Source organism: Acomys russatus, chromosome 9 (assembly GCF_903995435.1).
Source record: "Acomys russatus chromosome 9, mAcoRus1.1, whole genome shotgun sequence".
In the NCBI taxonomy this organism is placed as follows: Eukaryota; Metazoa; Chordata; class Mammalia; order Rodentia; family Muridae; genus Acomys; species Acomys russatus.
Window position 1 is genome coordinate 57481633 of NC_067145.1, and position 17020 is coordinate 57498652.

The 17020-nt window shown below is 45.3% G+C and overlaps 1 protein-coding gene across 1 annotated transcript in view; it reads left to right on the forward strand.

Annotated features, from left to right (window-relative positions):
* The first annotated feature begins 4720 nt into the window (after nt 1-4720).
* Itih5 (inter-alpha-trypsin inhibitor heavy chain 5) overlaps nt 4721-17020 on the forward strand; it is an 87309-nt gene continuing 75009 nt past the window's right edge. Inside the window, exon 1 of the mRNA XM_051151394.1 lies at nt 4721-4966. Coding sequence (XP_051007351.1) covers nt 4877-4966 — 90 coding nt within the window. The 5' untranslated portion in view covers nt 4721-4876. The remainder of the gene's footprint in view (nt 4967-17020) is intronic.

Sequence of the window (17020 nt, forward strand, 5' to 3'; positions counted from 1 at the left end):
GTGGAGTACCACTGTTGCCCTGCAGAGAAACAACTTAGAGGGGAAGAGTTTATTTTGCGTATGGCTCAAGGGACATAGTCCATCATAGCAGGAAAGAGAAGGGACAGAGTCCACATGGCCTCTACAGCCAAGGAGCACGCACAAAGAGATAGACATTGATGTTCAGCTTGCTTTCTCTTTTTACTCAGCCCACTACCCCAGCCAGCCTATAGGATGGTGTCACGCACGGTTAGGGCGGATCTTTCTACCTTAATTAACTTAATCTAGAAAATACCTACAGATACACAGAGCTTTGTCTTATTGGTGATTCCAGGTCCCGTAAGAATGACAGCACCAACTGGCACCGCATCATTTCAAAAGAAAATTAAAATGACTTTGTTTTTGATTACGAGACTTTTGGTCAATGCATGTTCCTGTAGGGGCGAAAGGGTGCTGAACTGACCAGTGTCTCTGCAGAAGTATTAGCCTGGCGCTGGATTCCCTGTGAGTGCCGAGCAGATGTGGTAGCTGGCTTTTTCCAGTCAATGCCAGACAGCGAAACACCAGCTCTGGTTTTTGTTGTTCACATCTAGAAAACAAGACAAAAGTTAATGTCAACTGAGCCTTCTAATGTCTTCAGGAGTCTACTAAAATTTACTGCTACAATCCAGGCACAGGGACACGCTTCTGTACACCTGGCATTGGGGAGGTTAAGGCAGAAAGATCGAGAGATCTCAAAAAGCCAAAGACTAGGGATGTTAGCTTAGTTGTGTGGCACGTATCTCTAACATGTGCAAGAACCTAGATTCCATGGCTACAATGTGGCCCTAGCCTTGCAGTTGATAAGCCTCAAGGGAGAGAAACTGTGTGTGTGTTTTGCTGGAGGAGGCTGTAGCTATTTCTGGGTAGAAGGGTCCTTGAAGAAATAAGAGTTGGGAGTGAAAAAGAAAAGAGGTGTAATGATAGGGGGATGGGTGGAAACAGGGCTCTCCACACCTGGAGCTATGCTGGCGGTCACCAAGTCCCAGTGATTCGCCTGTCTTTGCCTCCAACAGTACTGGGATGACTGGTGACCCCGTGACCATGATGGGATTTTCACTTGGGTGCTGGATATTTGAACTTAGGTCCTCAAGCTTGCAAAGAAAGAGTTTTTACCCCCTGGGCCAGCTAGCTCCATAGCGCCTACTGTAGACTGTTGATTTTTATTGATGTGTGTTTGTGACAGGTTTCAAAGAGACAGTTTATTTCAAGTGCATCCTATAGTTTGACCATTTACCCTCTCACTCCTTCTTCATCTCCTTTGTCCCTTTCTCCTTCTATTGGTCTCTTTCCTTCCCTTTGTTTTCCTCTTTCTTTCATTAGAGGACAGATATCTGTGGGGACACCTTAGCCCTTATTTAAATATGTCTCATATTGAGGGGCAGTTCAGTCTTTATACATGGAATTCATTCTTATGCATGGAGCCAATATCTTTCAACAGTCTTGGAAATTTTCGATGGATCTTATTTCTATTGTACCTACAAACATCCACAAAGGCCCAGGTGTGACTTAAACAATAGAATTCTACAAATTACAAATGTAACTGCTTTAAAAAAATAAGATTACTTTTTCATACTCCTATCATGAGTTGAACATTGTTCATGTGCAAGTGCATTTAATATGCCTAATATTGACCACCATGACCAACCCTATCACAGACTTTCCTAGAATACTTCCACTAGCCTATAGCCTGCAAAACCATCTAACTCAGCATCTATTTTATAATGAAGTGTGTGAGCATACACACACACACACATACACAGAGAAATGAGTATTTTGTTGACCAATAGTATGTGAAACACAAAATACAATATCCCAAAATATTGGCAATCTATCATACTCAGCCAGTTGTGTCCAGCCTTTTAAATTTTTACAGTCATCTTCAAATTTCATGTTCACAAAATACTCAATTGAGTTATAAAAAAAATCACAAAAAAGTTTCATAATGTTCTAGCCAAGCTTATGCCTTTATGTTGGGTTGCGTTCATAGCTACCCTCGATAGTGGGACACGCCTGCTAGAGTGTGGGTTGGACGCGCTCATGGATTCAGGGTGGAGCGAAGCTTCAAATGGCAGTGGCTGTGCTACACCAGGGGATAAATAGCAACTAATATTGCTGGCTTGCCTGGGTGGGGCAAGGAACAAAACAAGCCCCTAAACTCAAAAAGTGTGCTCTCTCTTAAATGTGTATCACTTTGGCCCCCTATAAAGTCAATGGATTGTACATGGGCCATTGTGAGCTGAGGCCCTGTAATAAACAGTGTAGAACCTCTACCAAGGCTAGCTAGAGGGCCAGAGGATCAGCGCCACCCCCTTCCCTAGCACCCACCTCATCCATCTACTCTGCGGGTCTTCTGTCTTATTCCACTAGTGATAACTGTGCAATGTACAATGCTGAAAGTTGTAGAAGTCTTCAAAGAACATCTGATTGCACCAAGAAATCAACTAAAAAATAAACCACGGATGTGTTGGTACTCTGTACCCTGATTCTGGGAAGAGAGAGAAACCTCAGTCTAAAGAAAGTGAAACACACTTAAGGTACTGCTGTGAATCTCAGCTGGTGAGCATCTGATAAGAAATAAAATGGGGCACCAGAGTTCATGTCAGAGTCAGTCCCCACCCTCCACATAACAGTGGAGAATGTCCTGTCCATGGGTAGATCAGAGTAGGGGTTCTATGTTTACTACTTGTATTGTCCTTGGTTAGTGCAATAGTTTGAGCAGACACCCCTGGGCCCCAATCCACCCATAAATAGGTTGTTCTTGTAGGTTTCTAGGGCCCTCTGGGCCCTTCTCTTTCCCTTGCCTATATTGACCACCTCCCCTTGGTGGGGAGGCCTGGTGACACTCAAAGAAAGAATAAGCATGCTACCAAGATGAGACTTGATAGCCTATGACCATATAGTGGGGGAGGAGGTCCCCCTCAGTCATAGACCTAGGGGAGGGGAATAGAGTGAAAGTGGGAGGGAGGGAGAAACGGGAGGATACAAGTGATAGGATAACAATTGAGTTGTAATCTGAATAAATTAATAAAATTAAAAATAAATGTATTGTGCATAAAGAAAAAGAGGTAAGGCCAGAGGCAGGGGTGGGGGAGTTGAGTAGCCATCCTGTCTAGCTCTGCAGGATAAAAGGACTGCAAGCGAAGAAGAAGATGGATCTCTGGTCTGTTTAAGCCCTCAAACAGTGGCAGCCATTACATCCCGTTCCCATAGTCTGCTGTTGTCCATTGCACTGTGAACTCTCGGTTCCTAAGTGGTTGTTCGTTCCTCAGGGAAGTGGTGGAGTTGATTGCAGAGGATCTGAGGTTTTCTTCCTTAGTGTAAACAGCCTGTTTGCTGCCAGGTTTCTATGTGGTTTCTGTGTGGAGCCCTTGCTGGAGTGCCTGCTTTCTTCCTGCTGGCTGTGCTTTTGAAATTACTGGGTTATTAGGCTAATTAAGTGATTGACGTTAATGACAAAGATCTTCCTAACATTTATTTCACAGTAGCAGCAACTTTGCTTGTTTGAACCCCTCTTAATTTCTCTGCTGAACAAACACCATTGCTCTAAGAGTAAGTGGGGTGTCTTAAAAGGAGGTTACAGCTCAAACCAGAATATCCACAGTTGCCATTTTTGGTAGAGTTTTCAGCTACAGTCTGTTGTGTTAATGAAATTCTGTGATTTGACAGCCCTCCCCCCCCCCCCAATTACACTGCAAACACTCTCCATGTTTCTACAGATCTCTGGATTATTATTGGCTGCCCAACGTTCCACAGAACATATGGTGTGGGGCAGCCACTTCCCTGTTTTTTTTTGGGGGGGGGGTTGGCCACAGAAGTCCATTTCTTACCTTATCTGTCTCGGTGGAGTCTCCAGAGACACAGAATATGTCTTTGAGGCAGTTACCTTTTTGAAAGTTACCTTTTGAAACAGCCCAGCTGCATTATGTATATGTACAGGACAAAAAGACTGCCCGTGGGTTCCAAAGGTCATGCGTGGCAGGTTCACAGGCAATGATCTTCCTATGGCAAGTCAGAAATAGAACCAACAATTTATAAGACTCATGGCAATCTGTACCTGACTAACATAAACAGGGGTTCAATTCCTCCTCTTTTTTTTTCTTTCTTTCATTCTTTCTCTCTTTCTTTCTTTTTTTTTCTGGCCTCCAATACCAGAATGGCAGTAAAAGGGACAGCACAGCTTGTGGGCTTAGACCACCAGTTGACATTTCTTACTCTGCATTGGTGGCAGATGAGACTGGCGTGCTGATCCCCTATCTCTTGGCAACAGAGCTTAAACAAGCCTACAAAGCGAAGGAAAGCAGGAAAGGAAGGAGGAGCAAGGGCTTGGGGGGTGATAGTACTGACAGCTGCAGGAAGAGCACCCACAAAAGCTCCACCAAAGTCTGTTCGCTGCCTACAGGATGGGAGCACAAGACAGGGTTCAAGCGGGGCAAAGCGTGCTTAACTTTGTGCACACAGCTGGGGAAGGTCTGGAGTCCTTTCTTGGGACCTTGGGGACCCAGTAGCTACTCAAGAGCGGAAGGCGGGACCTGGAGGCGATAGCCTGCGGAAAGCTGGCTTGAGGACAATCTTGGAACCCAGGGGAGGCAAAACTCCGAGGTCAGGATTACAAGGGAGAGTTGTGGGCGGAGCCAAGGGTCAGGGAGGCGTGGCCTAGAGTAGTAGGGGCGGGGGCCGGGGGGGGGGGAAGGGGGGGCGGGCAAGAGAATGGACTGAGGTAGGCCTGAGGCCATGAAGGAGGCTGGTCTTTGTTGGAGGCGGGACTGCACGGAGCGAGTCTCCCAGGGGCTGCGGCTGCACTAGCTCCCTGAAAATCCTTCCCAGTTCCACAGCGGTCACGCGTTCCGTCCTCACCATGTTCCTGCTGCTGGGGCTGTGCCTGGGGCTGCCTCTCTTCTCGGAGTCCCAGCAAGAGGCACGCAGGTGGGATGACACCTCGGAGCAAGTAAGTAGGAGAGCTGTGCGAGCCTGCGGTTTGGTCCCTTCTCTCCACCTCTTTGGGCCGGTGGCTTCTGGGCGGGCTGGAATTGGCCCTTGGGGTGCAAGGAAAGGCTGCAGCAGTGGTGGCAGAGGGGCGTGGGCATCGTCTTCCTCACAGTCTGCACAGTCCCCCTTTCCCATCTGTTGGTCACTTGTGACACGTGTGAGTGGCCCTCAGTTCTTGTCCCATGCCAGAGTCCCCTACGCTTGTGCATGGAACTTAAAAGTCCTGCAGAATCAAGTGTTCTTATTGGCTCTCGCCGGCTACCAGACTCCTATCCGTCCTTGCCTAACAGTTTATTGCAAGTTTCCATCTTATACGCGTGAGGTGGTTATCTGCTAGCGCCCATCCAGAGAGAAAAGAGCTGTTGAAAGTCCTAAACTCCTGGACACCTCAACGCTCTGCATTTAAACATGGGAAAACACAATTTCTCATCCGGTTCTTATCAGTTGTGAGTGGTTTACAGAAAGTCCCATGATTAAAGCAGTATCAAGAACTAAAACAGCTACTTGGCGCTTGTGTGAGTTTGAGTTTTGTTGTTGTTTTTTGTTTTGTTTGTTCGTTTGTTTTGGTTTTTGGTTTTTCGAGACAGTCTCTCTGTGTTAGCCTTGGCTGTCCGGGACTCTCTTTGCAGACCAAGCTGGCCTCGAACTCACAGCAATCTGCCTGCCTGTCTTCCGAGTGCTGGGATTAAAGGCATGCATCACCATACCTGGCTGCGTTTGAGTTTTAACCGGCTTAATCTCACAGGTGACCAGAGCCTTACAAATGAAGCAGTTCATTTCAGTGTCTGACCACTGGAAAAGTTCTATGAAAACTATCAGACTGACCTGGAACTTGCTATTAGCCCAAGCTCGCTTTGAACCCTCAGCCTTCCCAGCTTGGAATACCAAATGCTGGGATTACAGCCATGCGTTAGGTCTGGTTTGCAGTTCCTCTTGAGCACACTAGTAAGAATGTAGCTAGCTTGTGTTAAGGACCCGGTATCCACTAGGCACCCAATGAGTGGGAGACGTGTGAGTGGCTAGTGCTTGGCTGCGCAGAGTTTACTCCTGATCTGCCAGCAGCAGTGGCACTTGACGCAGAGGCTTCTGCTTGTACAGCTGAATCCCCAAGGGATAGAATTCAGGGGAGAGATCTTGAAGCTTTTGGGGTGGGGGGCGTGTGAAGAGAAGGGAATGTGGGAAGAATTGAAACAAAGAATCTTTCCAGGGACTGGAGATGGCCTCAAGCCATGCTGTCTCCACAACTGGAAGTGAGTTTAACACTTTCCAGTTTTCTTCTTTTTTTGTTTTGTTTTCTTTTGTTTTTTTGAGACAGGGTTTCTCTGTGTAGCCTTGGCTGTCCTGGACTCACTTTGTAGACCAGGCTGGCCTCGAACTCACAGCAATCCGCCTGCCTCTGCCTCCCGAGCGCTGGGATTAAAGGCATGCGCCACCACTGCCCGGTTTTTCCTTCTTAAAAAGCCACAGATTTAGCTCATTGTTGTGATTTCCTGCTGTCTTCAACTAATGGCAGTATTTGTCTTGAAAATGACTAGATCATACAGAACTCCCCACAAAAAAACCTTAGGGACAAACTGCTATGGTAATTTGCATTTCTACATTCTATTTGTACTGTATTTTAAATTTAGCTTATGGTGAGAGAGAGAGAGAGAGAGAGAGAGAGAGAGAGAGAGAGAGAGAGAGAGAGAGAGAGAGAGAAGGGGAGAGAGACAGAGACAGAGTGTAAGAGACAGACACAGGTTAGGGGAATGTGGTGGCCTTTGCTTGCCTTGGATACAAGAGGCCACTGGGTTCCATCCCAATAACTGTTAAGAAAATGACTCTGGGGCTGGAGAGATGGCTCAGAGGTTAAGGGGCACTGTCTGCTCTTCCAGAGGTCCTGAGTTCAATTCCCAGCAGTCACACGGTGACTCCCAACCATCTATAATGAAATCTGGTGCCCTCTTCTGGCATGCAGGTGTACATGCAGGTATAGTCCTGTATACATAAAGAAAGAAAGAAAGAAAGAAAGAAAGACAGACTCTGAAGAACTTATGTACTTAACATAGAATCCAAGAATGCAGTCATCATCCTAGTCTCAGTAATTATAATTTTTAAAGCTATGTGTAAACTTGTTTGTAATATGTAGTAAGGGATCTGGGAAGACAATTGGGACAGTAAGAAGCTTATTTACAAACATGAGAACCTGAATTCAATCTCCAGACCCCACATAACAAACAAGCAAAACTAGATGAGACAGGGCATGGCAGCCAATTTGTGATCCTAGTGACTGGGAAGTGGAGACAAACAGATCCCTGGGACTTGTGGCCAGACAGCAGTGACCCTATCTCAGACTGATGGGCAGTGCCTGAGGAATGACACCCTTTCACACACACACACGCACGCACGCACACACACACAATGAATTAAACACACACTCACACACGCACAGTCACACGTGTGCACGCGTGTGTGAGCACATGAGTGTGTAAATTTGATGCAAGTGGTAATGTAACTGAACATACCTATCAACTTTCTTGGCAAGTTTGATCATTTACCTGTAACTGGAAAAAATCCTACCTGCACATTAGATTCAGTTTCCTTCCTCCACACCGTCCTCCACTGCATCCATAAGGTACATGACCCTTAGAGGAGTGACTAGTAAAAGCAGTAGTTTCCAACTGTCTCTGTGTACTCGAGGAGTTCACCGAATGTCAGAACCATGGCTTCTTTCCCATCAGTGCTGATCTATGGGAAGGGATGGGCAGGTGACGGGACAACCATGGTTTGAGTTTTGCTACCTTAGAAAAAGCTGCCAGGGGTCAGGGAGCCAGCTTTGTGGATAAAAATGCTTTCTACCAAGCCTGATGACCTGGCTTCAATCTCCAGGGCCCACATGGTAGAAGAAGAGAACTGACTTCCAGAGTTTGTCCTCTGTCTGACCTCTACAAGTGTAAATAAATAGTTGTAATAGAAAATGTAAGAGGAACATGCCAGGAATTAGTATTGGGAAGGACGTTATATGTATTCAATCTGGTGATTCAGCCACTTCGTGTCTTAAATTTATATGGCTTTTAAAAAATAAGAATAAAGTTGTTTACAAAGGCAGTTTTAAATAAAAAATAATATCAGTTACTGAATGTACCAAAGATCTCCAAATGCTTTATTTAATGCAAAAAGAGGCAATGAAGAATTATGGTTAAAAATACTCCAAGTGGAGCCAGGCTATATGGGGTTCAAATTTGGGACCCACTACCTCCTGGCTGTGACCTTGGGCAAGCAACGTAACCTCTATGGTTTTCACTCTCATTGGGTCAGCGTAGGACTGTTAATAGCTCCTAGCTCACACACAGATGGGTCTGTGTTAATTCTGAAGGACTCCATTAAGTGAAAGGATATGAAATTATGACTATAAATGAGATGCAAAAGTGACCTTTCATTTGATAAATGTGTAACAAATTGCACATTTTTGCCAATGAGACAATCACCCCAAATGTCCAGCTTTAGGGGCTCTTAACAAGCAAAGACTCCTCAAACCTCTATTAGCTTCTAAATTATATGCTATGAAATAATGTTACCCCATTTTCCCAGGGCTGCATTTGATTCTTAGCACCACATAATAATAATAACTGTAACATCAACAATAAACATTTTATGTGTTTATTTTCACGTTTATTTGTGCGTCTGCTGATGTGTGCACATCAACATGCGGAGATCAATTTTCCCCCAGGAATCAAACTCTGCTGAGCCATTTCACCATCCTAGTGATGAGTATTTTAAATAGTAATAAACATATCCATTCTATGTTGCTGTGGGGTTTGTGAGTATGGAGCTAACCCAAGCAAGCATTTGTATAGAGTAAGCAGTAAGATATTAGGTGTATATGCGGGTGCTCGCGTGTGTGCATGTGCGTGTGTGCGTGCGTGTGTGCATGTGCGTGTGTGTGTGTGTGCAAGTGTGTGCACGTTGTGTGTGTGTGTGTGTGTGTGTGTGTGTGTGTGTGTGTGTGTAGTCTTTTGTGAGCTGATCTACAAAGGACAGGCATCCGAGAAAGGTCGTTCAGGGGCAGCCTTGCCCTCAAGCAAGAGCTCAGGAGAGCTGAGCCTGGAAGCTGGGACTCCCAAGGACTCTTTCACACAGCAGGGCCACTTCCAGACTGAGCACATGGTCTAAATGCTCCCCACACAGTCTGCCCACCACACGCTGGTCCTAAATGTCCATCCCGGTGATCCGTTTTCAAACTTCCCAAATGTTTCCTCATTTGGCTTCACCCATTAGCTTGTCTTCGCATTTGAGTCAAGACAACTCTTTCTTTTAGCACTCCAGTAAGTAAAGCCAGTGGGGATTGCTGAGAGGCTGGAGAGTTGAATGGGGAAAGAGATGTGGGAGGCATTCCAGAGATGTGCTCACTCCCAAAGCAGCCATTTCTCATGTCTCGAGGGCGGAAAGGAAGGGTGGGGGCGGCCTGAGACTGTGCAATGAGAATGTATGTGACTTTGTGCTCCTAAGTAGCGTTTTCTCCAAACTGTGGATGCTCACGCATAAAGGACTCTTGTTTCGTGTGCAGCCTGAATTCAATCAGCAACGCCAGCAAAACTTCTGCATCCAAGGCTGGTTTAAAAGAGGCACAGCATCTCCCGAGAGTTTTAGGCATCTGGGAAGTAAAGATGGGTGTGTTCTAAACCACTCATCTTTTCTCTGTTTTTCCTGTCTACCTTCTCTTCTCTTCTGTGTATGTATATGTGTGTATAAGTGTGTGTAGGTGTGTAGGTGTGTAGGTGTGTAGGTGCACAACCTCAGGTATTGTTCCTCAGGTGCGCTGTCTTTGTTTAAAATTAGTTTCTCTCTCTCTCTCTCTCTCGTGTGTGTGTGTGTGTGTGTGTGTGTGTGTGTGTGTGTGTGTGTGTGCGCGCGCGCGCGCTTGGGTGTACATATGTGTTCCAGGTACCCTTGGAAACCAGAAGAGAAGAGGCTCTGGAACTGGAATTACAAGAGATTGTTTTTCTTCCTCTTCTCTTTCTCTCCCCTTCTTCCTCCCTCTCCTCTTTTTCACTTTCTCCCCTGCCCCAGCTCTTCCAGACTTAGACTCAGGCTCATAGCTCTCAGCCTGGGATAAATGCAACCTCAAGTGACTTTCCAATATCCACCTTCAGTTTTGTTCGGGATTCTATGGCGGTTCTCTGATATGTTTTGGTTATGAGCCTGGCCTTTAACGGCTGAGCCATCTCTCCAGCCCCTATGACAGATCTCTAAGGCAGCGGTGGTTCTGTTGTTAGGCTTTACTGTCAGAGTTCTGAAGACCCTCAGAAGAGTGGGGCTGGCCAGTGGATCAGCTTCTCGCCCTGGCCCCATGAGGAAGTGTGACTTTAGTATGCTCAAGATGTCTGCTGGGAGCAGGGCGTGGTGGTGCATGCCTTTAATCCCAGCACTCGGGAGGCAGAGGCAGGAGGATTGCTGTGAGTTCAAGGCCAGCCTGGTCTACAAAAATGAGTCCAGGACAGCCAGGACTGTTACACAGAGAAACCCTGTCTCGAAAAACCTAAAAAAAAAAAAAAAAGTCTGCTGGGGTTGGCCTTAATAAAGCATCTCTCACATGTGTTGTGGGGCCTAGATTCAGGGACCTCAGGACACAGCTCAAAAGGGAGAGTAGATGACAGGAATCCTCATTGTGGTCTGTACCAGCCAATCTTGGTCACTCAAGCATCCAGAGCAGGCAGACAGTGACGATGTTCTAGGCCTCTCCTTTCCTGACTCACACACCTTCCCACTGATGGACTGTGCTAGTCAGTTCTGTGATGCTTTACCAGATAGCAGACACTCAACCTGGGAAGACAAGCAGCTTACCTGGGGTCATGGCTTCAGGGTTTCTCATCCGTTGATGCACTTGCCCTATTGCTTTGAAACTGCATGAGATGGTTCAGAGACACACGGCGGAGCAAATCCACTTACACTTTGACTTGGGATTAGAAGGGGAAGAATAGCGGAAGCTTGCTTGCCACACCCTCTTTCCAGTCCCCCACCCCCACCCCAAAGGCTTCGCATGAGTCCCTACCTGCTACATTTCCACCTCATTCCAATAGCAATTAGCTGGAGACCATGCCTCTGACAAGTAGGTCTTTGAAGGACACCCAAATCCAAATTGGAGCAGGGATTCATGGAGGAACCTCTCAATCTGATTTCTCTATCTATTCCTCTCTGAAAAATTAGTTCCTGATGGTGACTATCACCAGGTCCACAGGAGTCCAATGGTCAGGGACACCATTCAGCTGATGCTTTCTGCGCATGCTTGCTCTAGAGAACCCAGTTCTCTCTACAGTTCTTCCTCTCCACCCCACCCAACACAGCTGTTTCAGCCATCCTGTGATTCCCCAGAGCCTCCCACCACTCAAGGATGTGGTGAGCTTGGCTTCCTTGAGTTTTCTTTGCAGCTTATACCATGTACTTGTGCTGGCTCTGTTATTATGTTTTCAAGGATTCTTCCCTCCCTCCCTTCCTTTTTCCCTCCCTCCCTCCCTCCCTTTCTTCCTTCCTTCCTTCTTTTCTCTTTCCCTTCTTCCCTTTCACATGTTCATTATATAATATGGTTCTTGATGGCAAAGATTTTAAGACTTTTTAAGAACTTGCATTTCTTTGTTTGTTTGTTTGTTTGTTTTGCGTGTATATGTGTGGCTGTGCCTGTGCCACAGCGTTCGTGTGGAGTTCAGAGGACAACTTGAGAGTGTCTGCTCTCTCTTTCCACTGTGCAGGCACCAGGGATAAAACTCAGGACTTAGACTCACTGGCAGGCAGCTTCACCCAGTGCACCATCTCGCTGGTCTATGACTTGCATATCTTAGTAAATATTGTAGTGTGGACATCTTGTGTTCTCATGTTGAAATGAAACACTCCCCTTTCTAGAACTGGCAAATCCCACTTAAGCCATCTCTTACATCTATGGTTTGGAGTTACAAAGAAGTCCGTGGAAGTGCCTAGCCTATTTATGATCATTGCCATGGATCTGGAAGCTCCTTAGTTTTCTGTCCACAGTTCCCACCCCCCAGATTGGATAATGGAGGAAAAAAAAAAATCCTCAAACAACAAAAAGGATCAGAATTCCTATCTGCAAACAATGATGGTGACATCAGTGTCATTTCCACTTCCTGTCGTGGCTGGCACCGGTAATCTGCCTGTACCAGTAAGATTCAGTCCTGGGTCAGTGTGAGTTTAAATTTGGACTGAAGTGTTGCCATGGCGATCCCCTGAGATGCTAGATAGTCATCTCAAAACTGAAAAGGCAGCCACTCTAGTTTTCCTTCAGGTTTGCTTACTTTGTTGAAAGACTTATTTTGCAGAGGAGGAGACATCAAAGAGCACACTTTAGACAGAGCAGAGGGCGTGATACCTGAGGAAGGCTGGGCTGCCTCTTGGCAGCAGTTCTTAAGCGTTCCCCAGCCTGTGCTGCAATTTCAGGGTGGAAAAGACCCAAGGTGAACTGAGAACTGGGCCTTGCCTTGGCTTCTTACACTGTTTTGGTCCCTTGTTCATCTCCCTTCACTTTAGAGAACAGGTGTTTCTTCTAAGGCAGATCTTGTTCCCACGTGGAGTTGGGTGCCATTATCCACAGTGTCTCTCTTCATCTTCTGTTGAATAGGAGGGTACGTGGTGGCCACGTAATTAGGGATAAGAGAGAGGATGGAGATGAAGCAATTTCCATTATGCTTTTGGTTATTTTTCAAAAGCATTATTTCTCTCTCTCTCTCTCTCTCTCTCTCTCTCTCTCTCTCTCTCTCTCTCTCTCTCTCTCTCTCTCGTGTGTGTGTGCCACAATACATGTATGTGGAGGATAACTTGTAGAAGCTGGTTCTCTGTGACCAGTGTGTGGGTCCCAGAGAATAAACTCAGGTCATCAGGCTCAACAGCAAGTGCCTTTACCCACTAAGCAATCTTGACAGGCCTACTTTTACTTTTTAAAATGAAAATATAATCATTGTTTTTCTAATATGGAAGTTGCATTTTCTGATTTGCCAAAACCCAAAGAAACAATGAAAAATGTAAACACACACACCCAAAAAAAAACCCCAAGCCATCTCAAGCAAAGCATGAACACTTCAGTATACATCCGGTACACACTTATACTTAAAAATGTAATCATGTTAAGTGCATTTTTATTTTGTGGGTTAGTACTTTAAAATTTTTGATGAGTATGGCAGTCAGAATAAAGCATATTATAATTGATAACAAAGAACTCCATATATGAATATCTTAAGTAACACACGTTTTATTCTTGCTTATACAACTAGCCCAATTGTGGGCTGGCAGTGAAACATGTACACACATGTCACAAGTTCTTAGGGGAACCACCTCTACCCCTCACATGACTAATTATTGTATCAGAGGGAGAAGGAAGCTCTGGAGGATTAAATATCTATAATTTATGCTTGATCCAGAAGTGGTAAATGTTACATCCATAATGTATTGGCCAGAGCTTGTCCTATGTCCTATGGCCCCATTTGTCTATATCAGGTGATCTTTCTGGCAAAAAGCAGCTAGAAATACATGTAATGAGCAATGTTGAAACCCAGTAATATATCTGCTTGTCAATAAATATAGATCTACTTGATTATTTTCAATATTGTGTGTGTGTGTTTTATATGTGCATGTTTTGTAGGTGCATGTTTTGTAGGTGATATGTGTGTGTGCTTGTGTGTGGGTGTGTGTGCCCTTGTGTGTATGTGGAGGTCAGAGGTTAATCTAGAGTGGCATTTTCTTCAGAAGGTGTTCATCTGTCATGGATTTTGGGACAGGGTCTCTCACTGGGGCCTGGCTCTCTTCAGACTGTGCTGGATGGCCAGTGAGCCCTGGGATCCTCCTGTCTCTGTCTCCCCGAGGCCAGAGAGCCACTGGGTCGGTCCTTCTGGCTATCTCCCTACAGCCATTGGGCCCCAGTTCCCCATTGGGTCTCCCCAGCACCAGGATCACACAGGATCACACAGGATCACATGCCCAGGTTCTTATGTGGGTTCTGGGACCAAACTCAGGGCCTTGTGCTTTTGAGGCAAACACTTGGCCAACCGAGCCGTCCCCAGGGTATCATGGTGTATTTAACCATACAACTTTTGCTTGAAACTTCAGGGCAGTGGTGCTCAATTTCCCTAATGCTGTGCCCCCTTCTTACAGTTCCTCATGTTGTGGCGACCCCAAACCATCAAATTATTTTGTTGCTACTTCATAAGTTCTGAACCATAATGTAAACATCTGTTTTTTTCCCAATGGTCTTAGCCTAGTGCTGTGACAGGGTCCTTTGACCCCTAAAGGGTGACCTGCAGGCTGAGAACCACTGTTTCAAGCTATTTCCACCTGGGAACAACTGTTTTAAAGCTTATACATCCTGGGCTGGGCGTGGTGACACACACCTTTAATCCCCACACTCAGGAGGCAGAGGCAGGTGGATCTTTGTGAGTTCAAGGCCAGCCTGGTCTATCAAGAGAGTCCAGGACAGCCAGGACTACAAGAGAAACCCTGTCTCAAAAAACAAAACAAAAGTATACATTCTGTTTTTCTAATGATTCCTCTCTCTTGTTCACTTTCCTGTGAGTTTTTAACTGAAAGGAATACACACAGATGAGAATATAAATGTATGTTCACTTAAAAATTAATTGATTTATTTATTCACTTTACATCTCAGCCAAATCCCTCTCCTTCCTTTCCTCCTGGCCCCGCCCTCCTCCTCTCTTCTCCTGTCTCCCCTCCCCTCCCCCTCATAAAAGGAGAGCCTCCCCCAAACCCACCCCAGCACATCAAGTCACAGGAGGACTGAGCACACTTTAGATGTGGACTATCTCACTTTAGAAAAGTTTTACAGTTTCTAAAAAGTAAAATTTATCTGCAAGAAATATGAATTCCACTCACAGGAAAATAAAAGTGTATTGCTACATCCTCAGGAAAAATTTTCTGTGTGTGGAAATTAAATTTTCATTCAAGTTGTGAATCATTCATACCAGCCAAAGGGAAGCATTAACATCATTTGGCAAATGTAAACAAATGGAAGATTATTTAGCAGTAGAAAGGAATAAAGCAGTGTATGCTACCATATAGACAAGCCTTGAGACCATTATGCAAAATAAAAAAATAAGAAATACAAAAATATACATGGTGTATGATTCCATTTATATAAGCTGATAAGATTGGGAAAAACTGTATAAGATAGTTTAGTGGCTACTGAGGCCTGAGGGGTGAGTGACTGAGCAGTGATGATCAGAGAGCAAGGTGCAAGGTGTGTGTGTGTGTGTGTGTGTGTGTGCGTGTGTGTGTGTGTGTGTGTTGTGTGATATGTATGTATGTGTGTGTATATGTGTGTGTCTGTGTGTGTGGTGATAATGTACATATGTGTGTGTCTCTGTGTGTATATGTATGTGTGTGTTTGTATGTGTGTGTGGTGTATGTATGTGGTGTGTATATGTGTGGGGTGTGTGTGTGTGTGTACACTCCCACATATGCCTATGTGGCAATAGTCCACATCAGGTTTGATCCCACTTCACTCTACCTTAGTTTTGGAGGCAGAGCCTCTCATTGGAACTTGGACTTACTGTTTCTCCTGACTGGCTAACCAACAAGTTGCAGGGCCCTCTTGTGTCCTCCCCTGCACTGGCCCACAGGACCAGGACTATGTGTGGGCTGCTGCACTGGGTTTTCATGTGGGCACTTGGAATTGGCCTCAAAGCCCTCATGCTTGCAAACCAATCACTTTATCCACTAGCTCATCTCCCCAGGCTCCAGATTTTCTTTTTAGAAAGCTAATAAAGACTGCTCTAACTGTGTGGATGGTTGTCCACTCCTAACTGACACATTTACATGGGCACAAAATGAGTCAATTTTATGGTACAAAAATTACACTTCACATAGCTATTTTAAAATGTGTAAAGTCTTTTTAAAAGGGCGGGGCGGGGGAAGGGTAGGGCTGGAGAGATGGCTCAGCGGGTAAGAACATTGGCTGCTCTTCCAGAGGGCCTGGATTCAATTCGCAGCACCCACATGGCAGCTCACAACTGTCTGCAATTCCAGTTCCAGGGGATCCAATGCCCTCACATAGACATGTATGTAGGTGAAACACCAGTTATTATTATTTTTTAATGTATAAAGTCGGGGCTGGAGAGAAGGCTCAGAGGTTAAGAGCACTGTCTGCTCTTCCAAATGTCCTGAGTTCAATTCCCAGCAACCACATGGTGGCTCATAACTAACTATCCATAATGAGATCTGATGCCCTCTTTGGGCATGCAGGCACACATGTGGGGGTAGAATAATGTGCAAATAAAATTTAAAAACAAACAAATAAAAAATGTGTAGAATCAGGGTCTGGAGAGATGGCTTGGAGGTTGCCAGGGATTTCTGATCTTATGGTGGAGGAGAGCTCTGTCCTTCAGCTCCAGGGAAACCCAAAGCCTCTGGCCTGGGTACATCAACACACACATGCACACGCACATGCATACGCACACACACACACACACACACACACACACACACACACACGTGCGTGCACTTAAAGACAAAATAGATTATTGAGTGTGTAGTGCCTGAGCATACTTTTCAATGATGCTCAAGGGCCAGCCAGAAGTTGTAAATCACCCAGAGCGACTGGTTTATTATTACTGTGATTTTAATTTTAAATTTTTATTTATTTACTTATTTATTTGCTTGTTTATTTATTTATGCTTTACCTATTCTTATGAGTGTGGCTGTTTTGCCTGTCAGTGTGTGTGTGTGTGTATGTGTGTATGTGTGTGTGTGTTGCACTTGCATGCCTGGTGCCTGTGGAGGCCAGAGAGGGTATAGGATCTCCCAGAACTGTAGTTACATACTGTTGTGAGCCACCGTGTGGGTGCTGGGAATTAAACCTGTGTCCTGTGAAGAGCTCTTTATGGTTGTGACATCTCTCCAGCCACTGCAATTTTTTTATTTTATTCTCTTAGAAATTAAAATTTTTTTTCTGTACCCATCTCTTGCCTGTGAGAAAACAGAAGAGACCTCCCAGAAAAAAATATCTGAGACAATTCAGCAT